The sequence below is a fragment of the Neopsephotus bourkii genome, unplaced genomic scaffold, assembly GCF_033783945.1.
Source record: "Neopsephotus bourkii isolate Nb327-2 ecotype Australia unplaced genomic scaffold, CSIRO-AGI_Nbou_v1 NB_1003, whole genome shotgun sequence".
Lineage (NCBI taxonomy): Eukaryota > Metazoa > Chordata > Aves > Psittaciformes > Psittacidae > Neopsephotus > Neopsephotus bourkii.
The window spans coordinates 150,742-178,005 of NW_026901494.1; the positions used below are offsets into that span (position 1 = coordinate 150,742).

Sequence of the window (27,264 nt, forward strand, 5' to 3'; positions counted from 1 at the left end):
GGGGGAGGAGGGGGACAGAAAGCAGAAATCACTGGTGTGGATCAGGGAACTGAGCAGCTTCTACCTTTTGCCGGCACTTTTGCAGGGCTTGCACTGTCATATTTCCCCTCGACTCATCTCTCATCTACCCATGGTGGTGTTGGCCGGGGCCCGTGAGTCCTTCCTGTCTGGGTAGGAAGCCTGTGGTCACCGGTGAGCTCATGCACACGCACCCGGAGCAGAAGCAAGCCCTGTCTGTGCTCGGCAGTGCTGTGCAGGCTCTGGTGCTGATGCCGCAGGGATCGCTGCTTTGCCGCCTGCCTCCCACCTTGGCCAAGGAGCTGGTGCCCTTCTGCTGCACCTGATTCACTGCCGCCGCCTCTGTCCTCCTGCTCACGATGTGCCCGCTGGGATGGTCCTGTGCCTCGAAGGGAGCTGTGGTCCTGGGAGCAGGAAGGATGCAAGGGAAGGTGAGTGCAGCCCGTTTGGGACAGGGTCCTTCCTTGCATGGTCCCTCTGCTCCCACTCGCAGTGGGGATGGTGCAAATCAGGCTGTGGTGGGAGATCCTATCCCCTGACTTCCAGGGAGCTGGGCAGTGTTCCCAGGAGAAAGGTCCAACTTAGTCCACCAGGCACTAGGAGCAGGGCTGAGTCCATCCCTAGAAATGGGGGCAATGTCCCCCTACTTACACCAGGGACCAGTCATTTCAGGAGAGATGAGGCAGGGAGGGCTGGCTGTAGCAGGGGGCTCTGGTGTCTTGTGCTCCCCTTCCTCTGGGGACTGTGCTAACATGACACTTGCTGTCCCCAGCATCCCCAGTCTACTGTGCTGGGATGTTGGGATGTGGCACAGTTAATGCTGAGGGTCTGGTTCTAGAGGTGAAGTCCCCTCTTTGCAAGCGTACCTGCATGAGACACCAGTGCAAACCTGGCTCTCCTGGATCCCTGCAGGAGAAGCGGGACTGCAGTGCAGCTCAGACATCTCTGCGCCTGCCATTCCCACGCAGAGCCTGAGCAAGCCGTGGGCATGGGGATCCCACTGGCTGCTCACAGCACGTAGTGGCTCAGGGCTCAATGGACACAAAGCGGCTGTAACCAGGGTCTTTAGCCCCATAGTCTGTGACCAGAAGGGGTGGCAATGGCAAAAGGAGCCAGCAGGAAGGGACTTGTCCCTTCATGCAGAGGATGTAGCGACATCCCTCTCCATCTTCTCCAGAAAAGAAGTGTTTCCAGCATCACAGCATCACAACCCCGCATGTCACATCTTGTCTCCCAGGGGATTTACGGCTGCTGTGTCCTGGGAACAGCCTGGCAAAGTGGGTGTTCAGACTGATTCTGTCTTAGCAGGCTAAGAAACAGCCCAGGGCAGCGACAGGGATCCTGCTACAGCCCAGGTTCCTGGTTCTGGTGGGTGACATTCCCCACTGCTGTGACACCAGCACTGCGGTCTCCATGGTGTGTACCTGTAGTTCCACACAGCCTCGGCTAAAATGCTTTTTCACCCAAATCAGCAGCTCTATGAATGAACTGAGCTTCAGACAGTTGTTGTTTCCCTGCAGTGACACACGGCTTCTAGATAATGTCCAAGCAATCCCTCCTGCCAGGGGATGAGCTTCATCCCTTATGGTCAGCCTCTGCCCAGAGCAGCATCACTGCCAGGGCAGGGGCTGGCAGTGTCCTTCCCAGGGGAGAAGAGGCTGGGTCTTTGCTCACTGCTATGCTCTGCGCAGCCAAAGGGGTGCCCAGGTCAGATAATCGGGCATAAGTCAGCCTGGCTTCAATAATGCACTCAAAAGCTACCCATGCACCTTGGCTGGGGCACAGCCACTCTCTGCTCAGGCAAGGGACTGAGGGAAAATGCTCTGTGCAAAGGCTGAATGAAGTCCTTGGTTACAGCTCAGGCTCTTGCGTCTTCAGAGCCTCCCTTGCTGTGTTACTGGGTTTGGATTTGTGTTGGGGTGGTTGCAGGGTCACATCTGCTGTGGGGAAAGTCCTGATGAAGCCCATGAGGGAAGGGCCTGCCTGTCTGTCGTGGCCAGGGAGGGCAAATGTGGTCCTTCTGTCTGAACTGGGGATGATGCTGTTCAGCTCTCCCCATCCTCAGTCCTGCATCCCTCCTTCTCTTCCTTTGGCGGCCCTGGTCCCCTCACTCATGGGATCAAAGTGGTCCGAAAGCATCCCCAATGAAAATGGGTGATTTTCTGCACATTTATGTCCGTGTGCTGGTTATGGCCAGTGAGAACCAGTAGCTGGTTCCTGGCAGGAATAAGACTAGAGAGCTAGAACCCTTTCCAGCCTGTTTCCATCTATGTCCTTTCATGCCTCTTCTCATACAACATTTACCTGTCCTCCTGCAGACAGTGACTGGACTCTGAATGAGCTGGGCATTAGTTTTGGACATTTTACATTGCATTTTCTCGGGAGGCCAAGCACTCGGAGCAGGGAGGTTGACCACGGATCCAACCTGAGCTCCTCTTTGCTGGCAGTGAGGAAAACGAGCACTGTTTAAGGGGACAAGTGAAGCGAAACCTGAAGTGTCTCTGGCAGGAGAAGCTCAGCTCCCTTCAGCACTGCTGAGTCCTTTCCTAAGTGGGGAGGCTGAGCACTGGTGAGCAGGCTCCATGCTGGGTCACCAGCTCCCCTCCCACACGTGGGCAGGTAGGATGCGGATGTGGAAAACCACTGACACAATTAGCACCGGTCTGGGTTTCACTTCATCAGGAAGGCTCCATGGGGCAGGGTGCAGCCCCATCACTACTGCTTTGCCCCCGCGATGTGGGTTTCCCACAGCACTGGGAATCCCAGTGCTCTTCCCAGCAGGAAACATTTTGTGGACCACGGTGTCAAGCAGCTCACTGTTTGTGTAAGGCTGCTTTGTGCATGCAAGGGCTTAGAGGAATCATTATCTTTCCTTCTGTAACCACTGAAACAAGGGGGTGATATGTAATTTTTGAAACTAGGAGGAGGAGTTGATGCTCTCTCCTGCACATAACAGGAGGCACATCTCATTTCAGAGAATCATAGAATGGTTTGCACTGGAAAGGACCTTCAAGGTCATGTAGGGACAGGCCAAGGGGAATGGCTTGAACCTGCCCGAGGGGAGACTTAGCTGAGCTCTTAGGCAGAAGCTCTTCCCTGTGAGGGTGCTGAGGCGCTGGCACAGGGTGCCCAGAGAAGCTGTGGCTGCCCCATCCCTGGCAGTGCTCAAGGCCAGGTTGGACACAGGGGCTTGGAGCAAGCTGCTCCAGTGGAAGGGGTCCCTGCTCATGGCAGGGGTTGGAGCTGGAGTAGCTTTAAGGTCCCTTCCAACACAAACCAGACTGGGGTTCTATGGTTCTATGCGCAAGCTGAGCTGGAAGAGAGCTGGAATCTCCTCCCTGCTCCTGGCCCTGGACCAAGCTGCCCACCAGCTGTGCAAGCAGAGGCAGTTGTTTTGCTCTTGTAAGACCCTGGCCTGCAGAAGGACCCTGTTCTCACCTCCCTTGTCCTCTCTGCCATCAGCCGTGGCTGGGAGCTGCTCCCATGTCACTGCTGCGCGGCGGGCGGTGGAAACCGCCTCGGTGGCTCAGTGCCAGGCATGTTATCCAGCCCAGAAATAGAGGCTCCATGGACCTGGGGTGGGTTTGAACACTTGGCGTGCTGCAGGAAACCTTTAATGAGCTTCTGAGAGCTGCTGAGAGCAGGATGCGCCCGAGGAGGGCATTCCCGCACGTGTCCGTTCATCTCCTCCTGCAGCTGCAGAGCTGTTGGCTTTGGGATGGATATTTACACGTTTAGGACTGACCTGGATAGAGTTAGGTCCTAAATCTACAAATATCTTAAAGAGAGCAAAGACTTGAGCACAAGCGTGGGCTGAAGGCCTGGCAGTGCTTGGAGGGATGCAGGGAATTGATGGGACTGGGATGTTATTGCTGCCTGTGCTGTTTTGGGGACCACTGGAGGCAGGCTCCCTGTCCTCAGCCATAAATGTGGGTGTTGCAGGGAAATGCAGAACTCAGAGCTCTGTGCTGGTATTTTTTATCCTCCCTAAAGGCAAGGAGAGAGGAAAACCTGCAGGCTGGGATGCTGAAAGCAGTGCTGCGGCTCACTCGGGCTGTGGTTGCTGCTGTGTCCGTGGATGGGAAGACGGGAGAGGGCAACACTCTAGGGAGATGCTGCCTTGTGGTAGGCACTAGGGGTACAGGACCACAAGGTGCTGGGTTCATGGGCTGGAAGGGACCTGGCTGTGGGGTAGATGGCTACAGCTGAGCATCTCAGCAGCGTGCACAGAAGATGCTGCATTTCCTCTGCTCCCCTGCAGCTACCCTGTGCTGGCTACCCCCTGCCTGTAGTCCATGTCATAGGCAAATCTCCCTTCCTTCCTCCTCGGCTCACAGGGTTTATATTTTTTTTCCTCTTTCTTTGGGAGAACAATGCTTGAGGGCAGGGGAAGCTGTCCAGCTCTGCGCTGGCTTCCCTCTGCAGCGTAACCGGCTCCCGAGCTTTCCCTGGGGTTTGTGTCTCTGGGATGCTGGCTCAGGATGGCAGCAGCTCAGCACACACCAAGCATGGAAAACTCTTGGCAATTAGGGCTCCTTTTATAGTTTTTACTGGTTGGGCCTTGCATTTCAGACTCAGTTTAACTTCACCTGAGCATTTCTTCTCAAATCCCAGGGAGGATGAGGTTCCCTCTCCTGCCCCGCTCAGAGATGCTCATCCCTGGGGTCCTCCTTGCTGCAGGAGGCTTTGGGGGGCAAGTATTCAGATGGGTTCAGCTTTAAGCTGCAGCTTTCTCAGGGAAATACAGCCCCTGAGCTCTGCTGTGCTCACCCATAGGGCTCTGCCTCCCTCCCTGCCGCGCATCCTCCATGCTGGGGTCCCATGCCCACAGAGTCCCAGTGCCTCTGCACTCCCCACCAAGGTCCAGGCTGATCCTGGTCTCCACTGCCAGCCTCAGCCAAGTGTGCCCTGTCTTTCTGCAGGTGAGACACAGGACCCAAGGCCATGCCCACGTGGAGTGAGGAGCAGCTCTGCCACCCACCCATCACTGCAGACACCCTGCGGCCGCCAAGCCCCCCCCACGCTGCAGCCTCAACCCAGCCATGGAGAGTGCAGGTGGGTGATGCTGAGACCCTGGTGTGGGGGATCCCATCCCAATGAACCCCGTTCATCCATCTTCTTGTGCTTTGGTTACCCTCTGATAAAGTATGTGGGTATCTGAGGAGGCCTCGCTGCCTCTGGGCAGACCTTGGTCTTTGCAAAGTGTTGGCAGACCCTGCTGGGTAGATGGGAAATGAGGCACGAAGCCACTGCAAGGCATCCAGAAGGTTTGCTGCAGGGCACTTTGAAGCCACCAGGTCTGGCAACAAGTCACATTTGAATTTTAAAGCAGTTTTGTTTGTGGGTTTTGGTGTCCATTCCCCCCTCTCTCCATGTGTGTTTTGTTTTCACGCTGGTTCACAAGGTGCTTTTTTGCTCTCCCGGCACCCTGAGGTCAGGATATTGATGCTGAAACGTTTTATTTCATTCCTAAGCCACTACCGTTTGTTACTGGTGGGTTGAGACTGTTTTTAGATCAAAGTGCCTCTTGTTTGTGTTGGAGCTGAAGCTCTGCTCCCCATGAAGGAACTTCAGTGTATAGGGGCTATTATTGCTTTGATTTAGAAAAGAGGAGAGTATTTATATCAGTGCTCAGGAAAAGCTTCCCTGGTAATTAAAAACATACACAAATGGAAAGAATAGGAAATTCCAAATAGTCCATTATTGCAGAATTCCCTAGTGCAAACCCAGTGAACATAACAGCGAAACTGAGGAGCTTCACAGAGTCACTGGGGAGAAAACAGGCAGAGAAAACACACATTTTCAAGACATTTCCCCAAATGAGAAAGATCCCATTTCCAAGGCCATTTTTGCACTGCCATTTCTCCCTGGGTGGGGTACGATGGCACAAACTGTGTGGGGAGGTCCCCTGTGTACACAGAGTGCTTCACCAGCACTTGGGAACAGCCATGACCCTGGGTGTGTGGTTGGTTTCAGGCACAGCTTCCACTGAAGCAGCAGTGCTAAGTTCTCTGCAGAAGAAGCCTGAACTGAATGAATGCTCTGCACAAGCATCCTGAGAGGAGATGGCCCGTTTTGGGGGCGTACTCAGGAATAGTCCATCCCATCCCAATACTTTACACTGCATTTCCCAGCTGTCTTTCATGCAGGGCTCATGTCTGCTGCCCCTGTGCCCTGGTCACCACCTCGGCACCCATGGCACTGCAGTCTCGGGCTTGGAGAGGGCAAGAGTGGCTTGTGATGCCTGGCCATGCCGCCCGCCCTGTGAGCTGATGGTGATGGCAGCAAGGATGCTGTGAGGGGCAAAATGCTCCTGCTCTCTGTAGTGTGTCACCAGTGGGAGCAGTGGCAACTTGGCATGCCACATCTGCTCCTCTGTATGATAACTCTGGGCAACTACTAAAAAGCATGGTATAAGAGGAGAAAAAATCATCTCTATTTTTCACTTCAAACCCATCCTGGGATGGTTTCCATGGGATGAGGGGCCAGGTGCTCAAAGCTGCTTCATCCCTACATGATCAGCACTGCCTGCTCCACCAACCACTCACAACCTGGTTAGCTTTATTTCCTTCCAGAGCCAAAGAAGGAGGTTTGGAGGCTGTGGTCCCTGAGCACCCTCTTTAGTGTCACCCTGGCTGCCTCCTCTGTTTCTTGTAGGTAAAGATGAGTGCCTATCCCTGCCCTCCTGCATCTCTCTGGTATTAGGGAAGGTGGAGCTGTGGCAGAAGAGAGGGAATGAGAATATTCAGGAGCAAAATTGGGCAGGGAGTGTGGTGGCAATGACACTGATCCCAAAGGCAACCCCATGTGGATGAGACTTCTCAGACCGGGCAGTATGTGTCTGGAGCTTCCTTAGGATCTGGACAGATTGCTCCTTGCTTGCATCCTTGCCATGAAGGCGAGAGGCACTTAGCCACTACTGGCAATGGTGTGGGCCCCACCAGTGGACACAGGGACAGGTTCCAGTATAGGTTGGGGAACGACCTGTTAGAGAGCAGTGTAGGGGAGAGGGACCTGGGGGTCCTAGTGGACAACAGGGTGACCATGAGCCGACACTGTGCCCTTGTGGCCAAGAAGGCCAATGGCATCCTAGGGTGTATTAGAAGGGGGGTGGTTAGTAGGTCGAGAGAGGTCCTCCTTCCCCTCTACTCTGCCCTGGTGAGACCTCATCTGGAATATTGTGTCCAGTTCTGGGCCCCTCAGTTCAAGAAGGACAGGGACCTGCTGGAGAGAGTCCAGCACAGGGCAACTAAGATGATTAAGGGAGTGGAGCATCTCCCTTATGAGGAAAGACTGAGGGAGCTGGGTCTCTATAGTTTGGAGAAGAGGAGATTGAGGGGTGACCTTATTAGTGTATATAAATATATAAAGGGGGAGTGTCACGAGGATGGAGCCAGGCTCTTCTCAGTGGCAAACAATGATAGGACAAGGGGCAATGGGTACAAACTGGAACACAAGAGGTTCCACTTAAACCTGAGAAGAAACTTCTTCTCAGTGAGGGTGACAGAACACTGGAACAGGCTGCCCAGGGAGGCTGTGGAGTCTCCTTCTCTGGAGACATTCAAAACCCACCTGGACACGTTCCGTGTAACCTTATCTAGGTGATCCTGCTCCGGTAGGGGGATTGGGCTAGATGATCTTTTGAGGTGCCTTCCAATCTCTAACATACTGTGATACTGTGTGACAGGAACATGCCCTGGGAAAAGGCCCTGGATTATATATACAAACATCTGAGATGCTTCCCTGGGTCAGGGCATGTTCTGCCTGCCCCAGCACAAATCTTCATACAGAAGGAGAGCATCACATGATGAATACCCAACCTTATAGAATGCTCTTGTTTTTATTACAAAGGAAGAAGAATCATTTTGCTGATAGACAAGAGTGGCCCAATGTAAGAAGGGACACAAAGACAGGCCATGGTGGAGTATAGGGACCTTGCAGCTTGCCTGGCCGATGCCCCCATGCTCTCAGGGCTGCCTCTAATTTCACCCGTGCTCTGTTGGCATGCATGGCCAGCCAGCTGCACACGAGCTCACTTGTCATCACCAGTCCTTGCCCCAGCCCGGTCTGAGGTTGTCAGGTTATTTTTGGCTGAAGCAGGATGCTGGTTTTGACACATGCGAGGGTGTGGGGGTTACCAGGGAGCAGCACCAACACCGGGTCCCTGCGTGGGGAGCTGAAGGTGCGCAGTGCCCACGGGTGGCTGGTTGCACCCAGGGGGGCTGCGAGGCGGCACGGGTGGAAGGCAGGAGGTGATGTGGTGGCTCTGCCTGGGTTTCCTGTGCAGGGTGAGGTGCTGGTGTGGGCAGCAGGCCCTGTGGCAAGAGTGCTCCTTGCAATGGGTGTGAAGTTGAGACTGAATCCATGCAGTGCCAAAGCACAGTGCTCTTCCATTCATTAACAAGGAACAAGGGATGGGACAAGAGGAACCGGCCTCAGGCTGCACCAGGGCAGGTTTAGATGGAGCTGAGGAACAATTCCTGCCCCAGAGGGTGCTCAGGCATTGGAACAGGCTGCCCAGGGCAGGGCTGCAGGCACCGTCCCTGCAAGTGTTCACACAGCATGGAGACGAGGCCTCAGTGCCATGGGTCAGGGGTGGCCTTGGCAGGGCTGGGGTAAGGGTTCTTACACAGCTGATTCTGTGATTGATGGTGCTGCACTGTGGTTTATTTTTGTTAGTTTCTGTATTTAACGTGTAATTTCCTTATCAAACAAGGGGAGAGCTCATGCATGAGCAATGCTCTGCAGAGCTTCACCACCATGGCCCTGCAGGAGCGCTTTGCTCTCCAGTGAGGCTGCAGGGGCACTTGCTCCCTGCTCCAGTTCCATGGAGGCTCCCCCAGGCTCCAGCCCTGCTGCGGCCGCCATCCTGAGGGGTGCGGTGAGGGCGCAGTCCCTGTGCGCACCCGACCCCAGCCTCCTCCTCCTGGGTGCAGCCTCACGGCCTCTCTGTCCCCGCAGAGGTGGAGTCGGACATCCTGCGCCGGGTCCGCACGCTGCTGCGAGAGCTGGATGGGCACCACCCCGCCTGCCAGTGCGACCGAGGTAGGACCGCTCCGGACTGGGCACGGCCCCAAGGGCAGCTCCCGCCTCGCTGGGGCGCTGCTTGGCCCCAAACCCGCATCGCTCCCGGGCTGGGGGCGCACGGGGCGGCCTCACCTCCATGGTGCTGCTCTGCCCCTTCCAACGTGCTCCCGGAGCTCTCTGCCCCTCAGCTGCTTCCATCCCTCCTCTGCGTGTCTCTTCCATCCTTGATAGCCTTCACTTGCCCACAGCACTGGGGTGGGATGACATCCAGCGCAAGCCTGTGACGCTGTTCCCACACAGACCTGGCCAACTCATTTAACACCTCTTGAGCTGGGAGTCTCCCTGTCCCTCCCTGCGTGATACTGCTTTGCCACATGCTGCTCAGCTCCTCCTGAAGGGTCAGTTGAAATGCCCATGCTAGTTTTGGGGAAGAAAGCCCTTGCTGACCTGGCAGCTGGACTGCTGCAGCCTCAGGAAATTAATTCATTTTGAAGAACTGATTTTACTTGGAGTGCATGGGATATTTTATAGTGCATTAAATGCAGTTTAGTCTGGAATGAGCCTTGACATCCTCAGGACTGAGGTGCTTTGGGTCCTTGCTCTGAGTGTGACCCATTGGCAGCCAGCATTCAAGTACTGTGTGCTGAGGCCAGAGGAACCCAAACTCTTTGGGCAGGCAATGAAATCAGGCAAAGCAACATAAGGAACAGCAAGCAGAGCCTCACATCCATTGCCCTGCCTTGTTTTTACAGCCCTTTGCCCCAGTCCTAGGATCTCTGGGTCATTTTTCCAGAGGTTTCCCAGTGTTAAAGGTGGGATACATCAATGCTGCACTCAGAACCAGGGCAGCGGCAGGACTTTTCCCTTGCAGAGGGTCAGTGACTGAAGCAGAGGGCAGCAAAGCCTTGCTTAGCTCTGATGGTGCTGTCAGCGTAGCATCCCAGTGGGTGATTTCTGCAGCAGCAGTGCCCAGGTCTCCTGATTCCTCAGTGAAACTGCCCCTGAGCCATCACTGCTCTGCATCTGACACCTTCCTTGGCTTTCACTCCTCAGGGATGCTGCGATGGACCCTGCACAAGAAAATCGACCAGAACCCCAGTAACAGCTCTGTCCTGGTCAAGATCCTGGTGAAGGAGCTGGAAAGGGTGAGTGCTGCCTCACAGACATCCCTGGAGCACCAGGATCAGCCCCATCTGTGGCACATGCCCCTCTACAGTGCCTGAGGGAGCAGAGGATGGGGCCTCAACTCCACCTCCAACAGATGCTTTTAGGGGCCTTGAGCCTGGCTGGGCACTGGGGTTCACAGCACAGAGTGAAACACACCATGGGACAACAGGGCAGAGCTGGAGCTTGGCCGAGCTGATGGCTGCAGGGACCAGAGGTTGCCCCAGCAGTGACAGTGGGCTGTGGGCAGAGCAGGGAACCTCCCCGGGCTCCTCAGTGCTGTAGAGGCAGACAACAGCCTTTGAGTTTGTAAAGAGCAGAGTGAGAAACCCTTCTGAGCACCCCAGATCTCCCTCACCCTGCCCCTGCCAGCTGCAGGACAAGCAGAGTGGAAGTTTCTGCTCTGCTTCACTCCTTTCCACCCCAGAGCACGTCAGAGCAGAACCCCCAGTGCAGGTCCTGTCCTGAGGGCAGCTGCTGGAAAACTTGTGATGGGTTCTTTGTTTCATTGATTTCTGTTGTCCTGTTCTGGTCTCATGGAAACCTTCAGCACCCGCAGCACCCTGGCAGGGCCTGGTCTGTGGTTTGGGGAGGTGTCGTGTGGAGGTAACACCTTTTCTTTCTGATGAGCCTGTTTCACTTTACCCAGCGCCTTCTCATTCTGATGCAGGGAGGAACGTCCCTTGTCCCCACTCCTCCTCCTCCCCATGCTGGTGGTGAGCCCCTGCCACCCACCCTGTGTGCAGGAACCTCCCAGTACCATCTGCTCCCCATCTTTGCTAGTTCTCCCTTTGAGCTGGAATGATGGAGCTGCCCTGCTCAGCATCGCTCAGCTCCCGTGTCTCGGGGTGCTGCTCAGTGCCTCTGCAGACCCTGTCACCTCCCTCCATCAGCACCCATATCACACTCTTGAGCAAAGGTGTCAGCACAGCACAGGTCCTTGTGCCCACATGGAAGCACTGTGAGCATCCTGCAGTTATTCCTCATGCTTGAGTTCCACCAGGGCCATGGGCAAATATGAGCTGGTCTCAGCAACTGTTACTCATGTTATTGATGATTTCTAAAGCTTTGCTGCTATCAGTTCCATTGAACTGGGATCCATCAGCACAGCAGCCCTGAAGGAAGGCACTGGGAATATCTTTGAGGTGAAATTATATTCCCCAGTTTTATTCAGGGGCATTCCTGTTGTTGGAGCTGCTGTTAGAGCCAGATCAGGCTGCAGGGAGGGGCTGGATCTGTGTCAGCCAGAGCATCCATCTGGCTTCCCATGGGCCAAGATGGGGATGCGAGACCATCTCTCCTCCCTGTTTACTCTGGTCCCACACCCAGCAAATGAAAAACAGGCTTTTCCCAGAGGTTTTGTGTTTCCACATGAGTTTTTGCAACAGAAAGGAGCTCCTCAGTGTGCTCAATTAGAAACTTCTGCTGGTTCTCTCCCACCGTGGCTGCTGCATGGGCAAACCACGCTCTGGTAGCAGCTCCTGGGGCTCCACATCCCTACAGCTGCCTCCAGCCCTGTGGTCCATTCCCCTACACCCCTCCCCAGGGCTTGGCTGTATGGGATGCCCACCATGCAGGACCTACTGCCCCAGGGACATCCTGCCCACCCATGGCCTGTCAGGGATACCAAACTTCACCTTGACGCAGGGAGCATCACCCCTAAGGCAGGGCATCAGACAGAACCCAGCACATGCTGGGGTCTCCAGTAGCTCCTCTGGCTCTGGTGTCTCCCGTCCCAGCACCCTGCACGGTGCTGATGGTTCCTTTTGGTCCCACAGGCAGAGCGAGGTGACTTCAGGCATTACATCATCCCCCTGCTGCACACGCTGATGTATGCCTTGATCAAGGTGAGTTGCTTGTGGGGCTTCACTGGGGCAAGATCCAGCGAAATCAGAGCCCACAGGAGGGGCCACCTGAGGTCACAGCACCTATTCCTGTGCTGAGGTATCCCAGTACTCGCCCAGCAAAGCCCTGGGGCTGCCACAGGTGGACTCAGACGTGCATTTTGCACTGTGCTGTTTGGTGGCTGAGGCACTGTGAGCTCTGACACGTGTGGAAGTGCCGGGCCCTTCCAGCTCATCCCCTCCTCTGGAGCTCTTCAGGTGCCTGGTGGTGCAGGAAGCCACAACCTGGCAAAAACCTGCTCCCTGCCCTTCAGTGGGTGCTGCTGGAGGTTTCCAAACCATTGCTGGGCCTGGTTCTGCTTCTTCTATTGCATTTAAATCCATGTTGAGCTTGGTGTAGCTCTGTGCGTTCCCACCCTGAGGGATCACTGCCTGTGGCATCTCCTTATCTGCCCCTTTCTCACTCCAGGCTCCCTGCATCTCCAACGAGCTCTGTGGCAGAGTGTATGATTTCTGCAAGAAGCTGCTCACCCTGCCCAAGCCTTTCTGCACCATTGGCTTGGACTATGCTGCCAGGCTGAAGATGGAAAGGACAGCACCAGGTACGAGGGTTCTCTCTGCCCATGCATGGCACAGTGAATGGCTTGGCTCCTGGAGGCAATGGTAGTGAGATCCTGGGGGGATTTCCATCCCTCAGTTGGCCTTTTCCTAATGCAGGGAGCCACGGCAGGGATTTCTGCAGGGGGCGGACAAATGCTTGCAAGTGTTAAGGGTGCATTTGGATGGAGGGTTCCCCTCTCCTGATTTTCAGGCTGTTGAGCCTTAGTTACTAGCAGAAAACATTGGGGTCCTGTTGGTGTAGGCACCACCACTGGGTCAAGTCCAGTGGTGTCAAGTCCAGCCTGTTTAATGCCAGGTATGCATACACCATCTGTCTGTGTGAGGAAAGGTTGCTTATGCTCCAGCATGGACATCTCAGCACATTTTGTAGAGGTCTCCTTTCCCAAAGTGAAATCTGAGGCTTAGTTGCAGGCTGAGGGGCATGGGCTCTTCCTCCACTGCCTGTGCATCGGGTTTTAGACACTAAAGCATCATTAGCTTCTGCAAACAGCAACCCCTTTTAGGAAACAAGCCAGAGGACGGCTCTACCTTAATTTTTCTCTGTGTTGCTCTTTAAAAGGCTTCTCATTAAAGTTTTCTTTAATAAGAGTCTTTAAAAGCAATCCTGTAAAACAGTGCAAGGTGCAGATAGCTTGTGAGGTGGAGGGAGAATATGAGAGACCTGGTGGGACACTGGAGAGAAAGTGCCATTCTTGGTAGTCTCAGCTCATCAGCATCACTCGAACCATTCTTCCCCAGTACTGTGTTGTCTGGAGCTCCAGGTCCACCTTTAACCCACCTGACTCCTGCTGAAAGAAGGATTCAGTGTGGGGAGATGGGGATGTCCAGCGGGGTTCACAACAAGGTTCATGAGATGGTTGCAATGTGGGGTGGATGTATGTTCCTCACCCAAGAGCTGGGTGAGGGCAAAGCACGTCTCTCCTGATTCAGAAGCATGTTGTGCTCTTCATATCCACCAAATGCTGTCTCCTGACACGGCCCTGGGCAGGGAAGCTGGGAGCAGGGCTCTTCCTCCTGCTTCCGACTCTGCTCCCGAGCTCATAATCCACTAAACAAAGGAAGGGAAATACAGGAAACGGTCCCTGAATAGGAGGAGTTTTCTTTTTCTGCAACATGGCCTATCTTTGTCCTGGCTATTTTTAACTCTGGGCCTGATTCTTGGCTCTTTTACACTGTCTCACTGCAGTGAGTGTTCACCAACTTGGCAGGCCCACAACCAGGAGCAGTGCTGAGCAGCTCCAGTGAGTTGTGTTGTCGTTTCTCATGCTCTGACTCCTCCGTGTTCATCTTCTTGCATTTCCTAGGAATGTTGTACCAGAGAATGGTCATTTCCGAGCAAAGCCTCAAAAGTGACCCGTATCCTTATCAGGAAAAGTGAGTATTGTTGCTTTAATTTCTTTTATTTCACAGTGAAATCTGGCCTTTTCCTGCCCTGAATTAATGTTGATTGGAACAGGAAATTTGGACATAACTCACATGGCAGTTTGTGCTCCTGGGGGAAACAATTTGGTGGCATCAAGTGCCTTGCTAAAATGAGCTTTGCATTCCTTCCATGTACTCCAATTTATTTCTGTGGCCCTGGGAGGCATGGAGCTTCCTGTGGTGGGAAGAGAGGGAATAGAAGGGGAATATCAGCAGCAGCCGTTTTTCTTTGCATGGGATAATGGATATGCCCCGATATCAGTAATGTGGAGTCCTCATCTTAGAATCACAGTATCCCAGCCTGGTTTGGGTTGGAAGGGACCTTAAAGCTCCTTCAGCTCCAACCCCTGCCACGGGCAGGACCCCTTCCACTGGAGCAGCTTGCTCCAAGCCCCTGTGTCCAACCTGGCCTTGAGCACTGCCAGGGATGGGGCAGCCACAGCTTCTCTGGGCACCCTGTGCCAGCGCCTCAGCACCCTCACAGGGAAGAGCTTCTGCCTAAGAGCTCAGCTGAGTCTCCCCTCGGGCAGGTTCAAGCCATTCCCCATGGAATGGAAGGTGATTTTGGGTTGTGGTAAGGTGCTGCTGGAGCACTGGAGATTGGAGTGATGCTGGGTCTGCAGGTTCAAAACCCTCATGGGAGCAACTGTGTGTGTATTAGGAGCCTGCTCTGAGGTCTCCTTGAGCCTTCTCTTCTCCCTTTCTCCCTCACTCCTGCCCACACAGGATTTTCATCTTTGCTGATCCAGAGCTGCTCTCTGAAGCCATCTGCAATGCACTGGTCACCGACACGGAGGCAGCTCAGGTCTCGCAGAGCCCACGGGCATGCATGTGCTATGTGATCATCCACGCCATGCAGGCAGCCCTGGGAGAGGGCTGCGACGTCAGTGGCTTGAAGGCAAGCCTCCAGGTAAGGGGCAGCACTTCGGCAGCACCACGTGTGGTTTCCCGATGGTCCTGCTCTTGCTGGGTACCTCTGAGCAGGGGAAGATGTTACAGCAAGTGGAGAAGCTCTGCTGGGTCCTCACTGCTGGTCTCCAGCCCCGGCAGCCCCAGTGGTCCTTGCAAGGCTGGGCTGTGAGCAGAGCTGGTGGCACACTAAAAACTGCTTCAAGTATAAAAGACTTGCTGTAGGAGGAGCCGAAGGTTCTGAATCTTCAGTCTGAGTTTAGCACAGCAAAAGAGTTGGGCTCTGCAGTGGAATACCCGCTCCTCCTTGAGCCGTTGGGCATTGCAGGACCCTTGCAGTGGACATGTTTCAACCTCCTTTAAGGAGCTGTGGGGTCACAGTAAGACAAATGGTTGTAAAAGGCAGCTCTGCAGGGGCTGTCAGTGATTTCCACTCCAAGGATACCTTGGTGTGCCTGCTGTCCTCATCTCCTGAGGGTCGTGTGAGCTGCCAACTCTGCTGCAGCTCATGCCCATCAGCTGAAAACCTGCCAGGAATAGCTTCAAGTAGATAGCACAGCCAGCACCTCTCCCCCTCCAGCCTTCCCTGTGGGCAAGAGGACATCTGTGTCCTCTGCTATGAAACACTGATTTTGGCAGGACTCACTTGCCGTCTTTCTGCCCCATTCTGTGGCCCTGCCTGTGCAGCACCACCTCCGGGTGTTAACAGCCTCTCCTCATGACAGGATATGCCCAGCACCGATGTGGAGCACTGGTTCCAGCAAGTGGTGCTGGCAGTGGAGTGTGCAGGAAGTGAGGCTGGCACTGACCGCGGGCAGCACGCAGCGAGGCTGGAGAAGATCCACCACAGCATCCTCAGCTCCTCACAAGCAGGTGAGCTCCAGCCAGCCATGCACAGGGGTCCGGGGAGTCAAGCAAGCTGGCAGGACCTTGCCTCTATGCCCTCCTATGGTTGTCCATCCCCACCTCCCTTATGCCTCCACTTCAGCAGCACCCATCACTGGCATCAGGTCCTTACAGCCTGGCTCTTTGCAATGACCTGATGTCCAGGATGGCAAACTGCACGTGGCAGTGGAAGGCAGACTTGTCACCTGAGGAAATGGACTGTGGCAATTGCTGCTGCTAATTCAGGTGCCTTGGGGCCTAGAGGCATGTGTCTGTCATTTGCAAAGGGTGGACATTCTAGTGCTCTGCTGGAGCAAGACACATCCTGCTGTGGCCCTGGCTGAGTTGACACTGTGCATCACTCATTGAGAGCTCCTTGCACTGCTGTGGTGGACAGTGGTGCTGCCATCTCCTTCCATCCCTTGCAGTGCTCTGTTCCAGCCTGGTCCCAAGGGCCTGCACAGACTACAGAAAACATCCCAGTCCATCACAGCTCCTCACACAAGTCTTTGTGTTAGGGAGAGGAGGAGGAACATCTCCTTTGGTGGCAGTGAGCTATTGAATTGTCTCGCTGCTTCTCACAGAGCCATAATGGGATAAAGATCACCAGCAATGGTGGAGTCAGAGGGCTCCCTTGCATCTCAGCTGAGATTGCCAAGAGATAGCATGGGCTATATCAGCAGGGGTCTGAAGCACAGCACCAGTGGGGTTCATGCACCTCTGTGGGAAAACTGCTTCTGTGTTACAACATCCTTGTCTCCCCCAGGCAATGCTCCCCTGGGAGGGATGCAGGGTACCCCTCTCCCCAACCCCAACATCAGTTTTCACCTCTGGACAGAAGACGACCAGCTCTGTGAGTGCCCTGGGAGGCTGTGGGGCGGTTGGGGGGTGCCTGAGGCTGGGAAGCCTGTGCAAAACATTTCATTTAGTCCTGGTTCTCAAGCAGTGAGTTTCATAACCTGTGCTGAAAGGCCAAGCCCATGGAGGCTCCTGCTGACTGTGGGCTGACCTGTGGGGTTTTGGGGTCAGATCAGGGGATTAGGGGGGGAAAGGGATGAAAGAAATGAGGAAGGAGCCCCCATGGGACAGGCTGCAGCAGGATGTCCCCAGAGTCTCCAGTCTGAGTGATACTGAGCTCCCTTCGTGGTTCAATGAGACAGGGCTGGAAGAGTGACTCCTCTTGGAGGAGGTACTGGCATAAGAAGAGGGGAGCTGGGGCAGGACTAGAGCCCAGTCCGCCCTCGGCTGTATTTCACTCCTCAAGCTCTGTTCTGCCCGCAGGGAAGGAGTTGGTGCTGTTCATCCGCCCGCTGTCGCAGAGCTGCGAGCCCGACTGCCTCAGCCAGGACGCGGACGGCTTCGAGATCCAGGACATCATTTCGGACTGCGAGTGCTGTGAGCAGAGCCGCTTCTCGGTGCTCTCCACTGACAGCGGCATCGAGCGCGACCTGCCCGCGGCGGCCGAGGAGCCCTTCGCGCCCGGCAGCGGCGAAGCGGAGCTCTCCCGGCTCCACAGGAAGGGCGGCATCAAGAAGAAGCCGTCTCCGCTGGAGAGCGTGGCCTTCCTGCAGGCTGGCTGCAACGGCCCCGCCGCCAAGCCCCCCGCCAAGCTGCAGAGGAGACCGGGCAGCCCCCCCGCGCCCGCAGCCCCGCTCCACAGGCTGCACACTGCCCGCATCCTGCTGCTGGGCGACGACCGCATCCTGGGGCGCCTGGCTCAAGCCTACCACTCCTTGAGGTAAGCAGTGGCCACAGCCTCTGGAGGCTTAGCGAAGGGAGGACAGAGGAGGGGCTTTGCTCTTCAGGTGGTTAAAGCAGCCAAGAAGGATGGGGATGGGGTTGGGCTCCAGAGTTACCTGGGACGGGATGGGACCTTGGTGTTTTGCACCTAAGCATGAAGCCAGGCTGAGAGAGCTGGGCTGGGTCAGCCTTGAGAAGAGAAGGCTCCTGAAGGGGAGACCTTAGAGCAGCTCCAGTGCCTAAAGGGGCTGCAGGAAACCTGGACAAGGGCCTGTAGGGACAGGCCAAGGGGAATGGCTTGAACCTGCCTAAGGGGACTGAGCTGAGCTCTTAGGCAGAAGCTCTTCCCTGTGAGGGTGCTGAGGCGCTGGCACAGGGTGCCCAGAGAAGCTGTGGCTGCCCCATCCCTGGCAGTGCTCAAGGCCAGGTTGGACACAGGGGCTTGGAGCAAGCTGCTCCAGTGGAAGGGGTCCCTGCCCGTGGCAGGGGTTGGAACTGGACGAGATTTAAGGTCATTTCCAACACAAACTATTCTATGATGCTATGATTCAAACATATCTGATTTCACTGGCTGCATGGCATCATTTGGCTCTGTTACTCCAAATAATGCACCCAGTGGGTTCTTCCCTTCTGTCCATGGAAGGAGTTAAATGAACAATAAATGAGGCAAGACGTTTCCCATGCAAAAGGGGAAGATCCTAAAGAAAAGCTGTTTTCCAGCTGGCTTTTTCCAGCTGGTTCACCTGGTCCAGGAGAGCGGCATGGGGTGGGTCTGGGTCATGGTGCAGGCAGCAGAACTGGGTGCAGAGTGTTCCATGGGTCCCAGCTGAGAACCTGTGTGCAAGACACCCCTTTCCCCCATCATCCCCCCTTGCTCACATTGGGAACCCAGGGACACTGCTGCCATCCTCTGCCACTGGACAAAGGAGGTGTGTGGACAGGGCCTGTGCTCCTGTAACAGAGCCACTGCGGTCTCCAGGCACTGCCCAGCCTTGGCAAGACCCCAGTTCTTCCTTCCACCTCCCCCTGTGACACAGCTGCTTATTTTCCACTCCAAGGAAGCGGGAGACACGGCGAGTTTTCCTGACTTCCAGGCTGAACCTGCAGTTCTACTACATCCCAGTGGCGACGGGGCAGCCAAACACCTTGGATGTTACGGTGAGTTTGGGCTCTGCTGCTGGTTGCCAGCACCCGACAGTGGTTTGGGAAGAAGAGGAGGGGAGTTAATGGAAATTCATATCCATTAATGCCTTGTTCCTAGAACAAAGAGGATGGGAGCCAAGTCAGGGTGGCTGGGCTCAGTTTGCACACTGGCTTCAGGAATCCATCAGCCTGAGACATTCAGGTTGCTCCAATTAGCCTGATGGGTGATAATGCACAACCTAGAAGTGGTATTCAGTTTTGCTTCTATAGCTCAGTAATAGGAGGATTGAGAGAGCTTCAGCAAAGGAGTTATGCTTTTCTCACCTCCCAAACACCTAGGGGAAGTGGTCACCCTTACTGAGAGCTTTGCCTGCTTGGTCATGGCCCATTTTAGTTCTACAAGTCATTACCTTCCAGTCTATCATGGGCACATCTCTTCCCCTCTGGCAGCCTCATGACAGCAGCAAATAAACAGTTGCACTTTACACAATATTTTAGGCTGGCCCAGAGTGGGCTGTGGGTTCTGACAAGCACCCATTATAAAAGTGAGTATTTCTCTTTAATTCTTCACTTTGGTTTTGTTCTTGAGCACCTGCTACATGAGTGCTGCAAGCAATGTTTTGTTGCCTTCTCTGGAGCAAGCAGGGAAGGGGGGGATGTGGGAGTTGCTCATGCCCCAGCTCCCTCTGCCTTCTCTGCATCTCCTGGTGTTCCGAGCCATCTCGTACTCTGAGCTGTGTGTTTCTCCCACAGGACCACACTGCCTCCGGCCAGGAGGAGCTCTGCGAGGTGGCTGGGTACCTGGGCAGAGCCGACCCGTGGTACGAGAGCAACATCAACACTCTGTGCCACATGATTCCCAAGCTGGCCACCATGGTACGAGGGAAACCTGTCCACATCCCCAGCCCAGCCCAGCCCATTCCCCAAGCACATCTGCCATCCCTGAGGAGGAGCTTGTACCCTGCAGCTCCTCCATGCCCCAAGACAAGAGTTTGCTCCCTCCGCCAGGGCCCTGCAGCAGGGAGGTGCATGTGGCTGCACTGCCCCAGCCCCTAAGACCCACTGGTGGGGTTTTTGGCCAAGGGACAGGAAATGGCAGGTTTCAAGAAAGAAAATGTAAATGAGGCATTTGCTGAAATCCCCCAGTTCTCATTTCCCAGCAGTATGAACCACCACCGATAGCCTCCAGAAAGGGCTGGTAGGTGGGTGCAAGCCTTTGCTGCTCCCATTTGCTTTGACTGCTTATGGCACAGCAGCTCCTTGCTCATCATTTACCAAAGCAGGCGTGAGGGTTTGTGGCAGTGTTTTTGAGAAATGACTGTGGCTGATCCATGATGTGATTTGTCCCCCCCAGCCTTCCTCACCGAGCAAACATCTTGTGACTGATCTGTTCATCACTGACGTGATCGCTTACTACGTTCGCATGGGCATCCAGCCCGTCTGCTTCCAGGTCTACTCTGTGAAGGTGGGTGCCCCTTGTGCCTTCAGGTGGCCCTGAAGGGCTTGTAGAGCCCCACTGCTAGCAGAGCTGTGCCAAGTCAGCGGGGTCTGGTGGCTTAGAGCACATCTGAGCCTGAATCTCCTGCTCCTTAACCTGTCCCTTCCTTGCCTGGCTCCCAGATCTAGTGACATGTAGCTCATGTACATCACGTACAGAATCAATGTACAAGCTCAGACAGAATCAGTGATCCTGGGATCACGCAGGTCAGCAAAGTGAGCCCTGAAATGAAAGGGCCCAAATTTCCTCCCCTGCCAGATTGGGGATTGCTCAGCTCTGGCTCCTTGTGCTGCTTTGGATGCTGGGAGGAAACAGTTTTCTCAGTGGCTTTGCCAAAACCTCCCTGTGCCTTGCAGGGCCCTTGCAGGGCTTTCTGAAACACCACTTTATTTCTTTCCTGCCAGCTTGTCTGTGAAACGGCATCAGGGTGAGACCTGGCCCTTGATATGAGAGCAAACAACTACTGCATTTGGTTGCGTAACATCAGCTCCCTCTGCTCCCCCAGCAGTTCTCCCCCTTCAAAGCTCTGGGTGGTACTAATGCACCTACCTCCTTTTAGTCTACACGTAGCCAATGGGGTAACCTATGCAGCAAAGGAGCAGCCATTGCATGTGCAAACTGGTATGTGGCTTGCAAAGAGCTCAAGGACTTTGGTAACTACTAGGAGAGCATTACCAGGACTTGATCTAATAACATGCAGCTTGTAAACCCTTGGACCACCAGGTCCGCAGCCCGTGTGGTTGGGGACTGGGGGTTTTTTGGTGAATTTTTATTTCACTCATTTCCCCTCCAAGACAAAAATCAAAAGCCAGCAAGAGGCTGGATGACTCAAGCAGGGGAAGAGGAACTGGCTCCAGATGTGGTTTTCAGATAAAGGTGCCCAACCTACTCTCTTGTCACACACGGTGTGATGCTGCTTCATCTGGAATCACTGGGCCTAGTCTGCCTTTTTTGGTTAAGACCACAGTGTTCCTCTTTAGCTGAAGAGAGTTTTCCTGGAACTGAGGGTCAAGATCCATAGGAGCTGGATGTAGGCTTAGGAGAGGTTCCTGAATACCTCATAGGATCATAGAATCAGATCAGTTTGGGTTAGAAAAGACCTTAGGATCATCTAGTCCCAACCCCCTGCCACTGGCAGGGATGCCTCCCACTAAACCATGTCACCCAAGGCTTTGTCCAACCTGGCCTTGAACACTGCCAGGGATGGGGCAGCCACAGCTTCTCTGGGCACCCTGTGCCAGCGCCTCAGCACCCTCACAGGGAAGAGCTTCTGCCTTAGATCCAATCTAAACTTCCTCTGTTTCAGTTTGAACCCATCACCCCTTGTCCTATCACTGCAGTCTCTGATGAAGAGTCCCTCTCCAGCATCCCTGTAGCCCCCTTCAGACAGTGGAAGCTGCTCTGAGGTCTCCAAGCAGCTTCTCTTCTCCAAGCTGAACAGCCCCAGCTTTCTCAACCTGTCTCCTTACAGGAGGTCATCCTCGTGGCCTCTCTGGACTTGTTCCAACAGCTCCATATCCTCTTTATGTTGAGGACACCAGAACTGTACACAGTGCTGCAAGTGAGGTCTCATGAGAGCAGAATAAAGGGGCAGGATCACCTCCTTCGACCTGCTGGTCACACTCCTTTTGATGCAGCCCAGGACATGGGTGGTTTCTGGGCTCAAGTGCACACTGAAGCCGGCTCATGTTCATTTTCTCATTGACCAGCACCCCCAAGTCCTTCTCCTTGGGCTGCTCTGAATCTCTTCTCTGCCCAGCCTGTAGCTGTGCCTGGGATTGCTCCAACCCAGGTGTCGGACCTTGCACTTGGCATGGTTAAACTTCATGAGGTTGGCATTGTCCCATGTCTTAAGTGTATCCAGGTCCCTTTGGATCCCATTCCTTCCCTCCAGCACATCAACCAAACCACACAGCTTGGTGACATCCTCAAACTTGCTGAGGGTGCATCCATCCCTCTGTCCATCTTCACATTTTGCTCAAAACAAGCCTATTAAAAGGAAATAACGAGTAGCTCTGAAGAGACGGGTTGGTTTTAAGCGCATCAGTTAGAAATTACGTGCCTTGAAGCTCAGCCAGCACCTGCGGGCAGGCCTGGAAGCGGCTCCCCGTGCCCGGTGGGGGGGGTGGCTGGGAAGGGACTCGTGTGTGTGCAGTGACACCCAGTGGAGGGGACGCTGCCCGCGGCGCCCAGGGACGAGCTGCTCATGGAGGCTGCCTCTCTTCCAGGTGTTCTTCAACGACCCGGCGCAGGAGCCGGCCGAGGACGTGTTCCTCACGGAGCTGCGCACCCAGGGCCAGGACAGCTTCTCCCACAGAGGTGTGTGTGTCCCCGGAGCTGAGCCGCTGCGGGCTCCTGCCCAGCTCCAGCTTGCCCTGTCCCTCAGCCTGCAGCAGTCGAGCTGTGCCTTTGCCCGCCTCCAGGACCCTCTAAATCTGAACCAGCACCATGTTTCTGTTGAGGCAACAAGCAGGGCTTTACAGGCATCCCTTCTGCCAGATGTTTTTCCTATTAGACATGCAGCTTCCTTGAGTTGCCAGTGATGAGACAAGGGTACTTGAAGACCAGACCTTTACAGAAGGCACATCCAGCCCTTCCGCCCATGCACCCTGCTGTCTGATCCAATAGATGTTTACCATTGCTAATGGGCATAGACCCTTGAGTGAGTCCATCTGACTGGACCTGTTGAGAGCACAGAGCCTCATTCCATAGGAAAGAAGGGCCACTGTGCCAGAGCACAAGTGCTGTGACAGAGGGGGTGACTTGTCCCTTGCGAGGACCCCTCTGCTGACCATAGACAGGTGAATGAGCGAAATCTCAGTCCCATTCCTTCCTTGCAGAGTTAAGCACGACCAAGAAGAAAACGACCCTGGATGGCCCTGGCTTAGATCTCACAGTAACGTACAAAAAGGTAAATGGGGCTCTCAGCAGCCCAAAATGTCCCTGCTCACAGGGGTACCCAGCATGGCACAGATCTCCTGAGAGGAGTGCTCTGTCCCTCCTTTCCTCTGGAATTGCACTCCGGGAGAGGACAGAGAGCTCATGGTGAACTTTAAAAGCCTGTTGCTTTACCTTGCATGTGAAAAACCTGCCGGGGTGAGCTAACAGAGCCTTGCCTGCAGGTTGTGCTGAGTGATCGGGTGAAGGAGCTCGCTATGTCCCTGCGGTCCACAGGTCTGGTGATGAAAGCCATCCCTGCTGAAGAGGCTGAAGGTGGGTTCTTCCTGCTTGGAACCACGTGAAGGGAGTTTGCTGAGTTTTCTGGTGCTTGACAGAGTAAATCTGACCGTGGTTCTTAGTGCCAGTTGTGCCTGGGCTGTGATGGCTGAATCAGTGATGGGCATGTGTCAGTGTCACTACAGTCTGTGGTTGTGCGGTTCCTCATGAATGGAGTGCCTGGGGCTCCCTGTAATGAGGGGTTCAGTTCATCAGAACCATAATCTAGGCTTGGCAGCATCTCCTCTTGCTGCAGCCTTCCTCTTTCACCTTGCCCTTAGCATAGCCTCCGAGGTTTCCACCCTGAGCATGATCCCATGCAAACCTTTAGCCTATGGAGCTTACTAGAATCCTCCTTTTCTGCTGTCCTGCATTTCTCACCTCTGGCAGTGCACTCCAATGTGGGATCTGGCAACAGCCCCACTCAAAGCTGAGCTGAGATCATTCCATGTCTAAGGCTAACACACTGCTTCTGTTGCAGACCTGGTGTGTCTGAATGTGAACATCACTGAGATTGTTCGGATCAACAACTTGTCAGGACGATCGTTCTCAGTAAGTAGCTGTGGATGCTCATGGCCCTTGAGAGGACAGAAAACACGTGGGAATCCCTTACAACAAGGGTGAAAGTGGAAACAGTCTCCTGGGAGGAGAAGGCTTTGGGGTCACCCTGCTCAGAGGGTTTTGCCATTACTTTCCATGGAAAAGTCTAGATTTTTGAGCCAACACTCCAATGGCATCCCTGCTGGTCAGCACCACATTGAATCCTGCCTCAGGGCACCTGGAAGGACTGAGCTGCTGTGGGGTTTATTTGACCCCAGGGACAAAGTGGAGAAATAAAGGCTCCATCACTGTGGCTCCGTTTGGGTACAAGAGAGGGTCTGTAGTTTTGTGATCACTCCGTTAGCTCCTTACCTGCAGTGGCAGTGCCCTCCCCAGATTCTGTGTGTCCATCCCCACAGAGCTCACCAGAACAGAGGCTGCTGGAGAAGTATTTGAACAAAGCATAAACAAGAAGTAGGGACTTCAAAGAATCTGATTCAAACCATCAGAAAGCTGGGTATGCCAGAGATGGGACTGAAAGCTTGAGCTCCTCTCCTTTGTGTTCTACATGAGAGGCCAAATAGACCCCAGAGGATGTGCTGCCCCATGGGAATTGCATTGCTGCAGTTTAGGTGGCATTAAATGTTGTTGTACCTCGGTCATTTGGGCCTTGGAGCCTACAGTCTCTCAGCTGGTATTTTTAGCTTGCCAGCACCAACCTGTGCTTGTTTTCACCTGGCATTTGGAAACACCAAGGTACTTCAGTTCCTGTGGCTTGCAAAGATACACCACAGCCCTGGAGAGCAGACCATGCCCCCCATCAGACACCCCAAACCTTGCAACCTGTGCAAGCATTGCCGGTTTGGAAAGCTTGCCCTGGCAATTGTTGACTGGGCTGTAATTACAGGAAAACAATTCACCTTGTGTCGCATCTGAGGTTAAAAGAGAAATATCATCATTTGTCCCTTTGAAACCCGTTGTGCATGCACCACCCATCCAAGAGAAGGGAAGTGAGAAACTCACCGGGCTCTTCCTCCTCTCTCAATCCAGGCTGTGGCAACCAGGTTGAAAACACGCAATATCAAAATCAGGAGCACAGAGCAGAGGCCCTTCACCGTGTGTCTGGACAAGGACAGCAGAAGAACCTACAGGAACGTGATCAGGTGAGAATTCCACAGGTGCCAGGCTCTGTGCATCTTGCTGTGACCCTGGCTGGGCTGTCAGGGTGGCAGAGCTGTTTCCCATCTAGTGCTAGTCCTGATCCTCCTACACAACGAAAGACCCATGGGCAAATATGTTGCTTCTCCAGGGAAAGTGGTGCTTTTCTTTGTATTTTGGGGGATGCTGTGAGAACTGAAATGGTTCTTACATTTTAAGTGAGGTGCTGTCATTAAGACAGTAGAAAGATAGGTACCTCCAGGGACAAAGTGAGATCTTGGGTCTTCTGAATTATATCATGGAGCTGATGCTCTCTCCACTGACTGCATTCCTCACCAGGGTGTCTCAAGCATATGAAGGTAGGGGGGAAGAATTCAGCCTTGTGAAAATAGCAGGAATCAATGTGCCTGTAGTAGTTGCAGTGACATATGATGTCTTGGGAGCAGACTGGTGGTTCAAGGTCCATTGGCCACATAGAACACTCTGTAAAGTGAATTTCTGAGAAGGGAACTGCGCCAGGCTAAGGACACTGGTTTTCTGGTCAAACACTAACACACATCAACTCATTTCCAGTCAAAACAGTTGACAAAGCATAAAAGCAGCTGCACATCTTCCCTCAGCAGTCAGTGGAGGGACCTGATGTTCAGTTTGAGATCAGGCTCTGGCTCTAGAGGGCAGATTTGCACACGCAGTAAATACCTTCTTGTGCTGTTGCAGTGTGGAAGTGTCTCCTTGCCTAGAGCCCAGCTACTGCTTGCAAAAGACAAGGACAATGAAATACAACCTGCATGAAAAGGAAGATGTGGGGCTTGTGAAATACATGCCCAAATCTCTGCTGCTGCCGATCAACACGTTTGCAGGCGTCATCCAATGAAGCTGGTGTGAGAGATGTGACGTTGGCTCATCACAGAGGAGATGGAAGATGAAAACACACTAAAAGCCACCAGCAGTGATTTTACAGTTGTCATGGTGCGAAACGCTGCAACAGCAGAGGTGGATGGGGCTGTGCCCTGCTGAATGGCAGCGATGACCAGAGCTGAGAGCCCCTGCCAAGGGGCAGAGCGAGGCTGGAGAACTGAGTTTTAATCTTTTGCACAAGACAAGGAAAACCTTTGAGCTGCTTCATTTCAGGGAGCCTGGGGCAGACAGAGCTGGGGTGAGGGTGCTGCCTGTGCTGTGGGTCACAGTCCCTGTCAGTAACATCTGCGATGGTGATGTCTCACAGCCCGGCAGGGAATCAGTGCCTGTCGTGCAGGGTTCTGCACAGCATGTTCTTCATTCTGGCACAGGGTGGTGTATTTGGGCAAATCTGCAATTATTCCCCTGACTGATTTGGGAAAGGTCATTGTAAGCCTGACCACAGCTGGGAGAGCTTGTGTTTAATGCAGCTTCTATGGGAGCCAGTGGAAAACCTGCTTTTGGTTCAAAGGCACCATAGAAACAATGAAGCTGGGAAATGGGAACTCTGGTGCAATATTTGGCAGTGCTGAACAGGGCATGAACAGCTTGGGCTGTCTGGGCAGTGCTGTGGGATAGGCTGTCAATGGTATAGATCTGCCTGAAGAAGGCATCATCGAGCAGACAGTGAAGCAGCTCTGCAATGTCTGAGCTGAACCTGTGAGTCTACCTGGGATTTCGCTGTGGCTTCATTGCACAACCTCTCCACATCTGGTCTGGAGCCTCATGAGCACCAGTTACATCCCTCCAGTTGTACATCTCGGCAGCAACCACCTACAGCCCCAGCAGCAGCAGCAGATCTCCTCTGTGAGGTCAGCCGGCAATACCTCTCCATCCCGGTCTGCCATGCAGTCCCAGTCTGGTCCATGTCTGCTCTATGGGTAAGAGATGTAGAAGAGTGCTTCTGGGATTGATGGGTGGGCAGGATGCCTGCAAGACTTCTCAGTTCTTTTCCTTTGCTGCTGCCATGGTGTACAAACACTCCCCTGGTTTGCAGATGGGCAGTGACAGGCTCAGACTAAGCCGCTGTGAAGGATGATGGTGCAGGAGGACCCTGACTGCATTCCAATCTGTGGCTGACTGAAAGAATGGAAGAAACGCAGCGCGTGCTTATTGACTTTC

At 54.1% G+C, this 27,264-nt stretch overlaps 1 protein-coding gene across 1 annotated transcript; it reads left to right on the forward strand.

Annotated features, from left to right (window-relative positions):
- PIK3R6 (phosphoinositide-3-kinase regulatory subunit 6) lies at window positions 1–27,264 on the forward strand. The gene is made up of 20 exons (XM_061360005.1): window positions 1–449; window positions 4,941–5,073; window positions 8,980–9,063; window positions 10,099–10,190; window positions 11,988–12,056; window positions 12,523–12,655; window positions 13,979–14,048; window positions 14,823–15,006; window positions 15,731–15,878; window positions 16,657–16,743; window positions 17,172–17,628; window positions 18,689–18,788; window positions 19,527–19,649; window positions 20,128–20,238; window positions 22,500–22,590; window positions 23,112–23,182; window positions 23,394–23,484; window positions 23,969–24,039; window positions 25,078–25,190; window positions 25,903–27,264. The coding sequence occupies exons 2-20, from the start codon at window positions 5,061–5,063 to the stop codon at window positions 26,057–26,059; spliced, it is 2,265 nt and encodes a 754-aa protein (XP_061215989.1). The 5' UTR covers window positions 1–449; window positions 4,941–5,060; the 3' UTR covers window positions 26,060–27,264.

What these genes read in the sequence shown, in the direction of transcription:
- PIK3R6 (XM_061360005.1), top strand. An exon ending in CGCCTGCCAGTGCGACCGAG is followed by an intron (nt 9,064 to 10,098) that starts GTAGGACCGCTC and finishes TTCACTCCTCAG; the next exon opens with GGATGCTGCGATGGACCCTG. An exon ending in GGACAGCTTCTCCCACAGAG is followed by an intron (nt 22,591 to 23,111) that starts GTGTGTGTGTCC and finishes CCTTCCTTGCAG; the next exon opens with AGTTAAGCACGACCAAGAAG.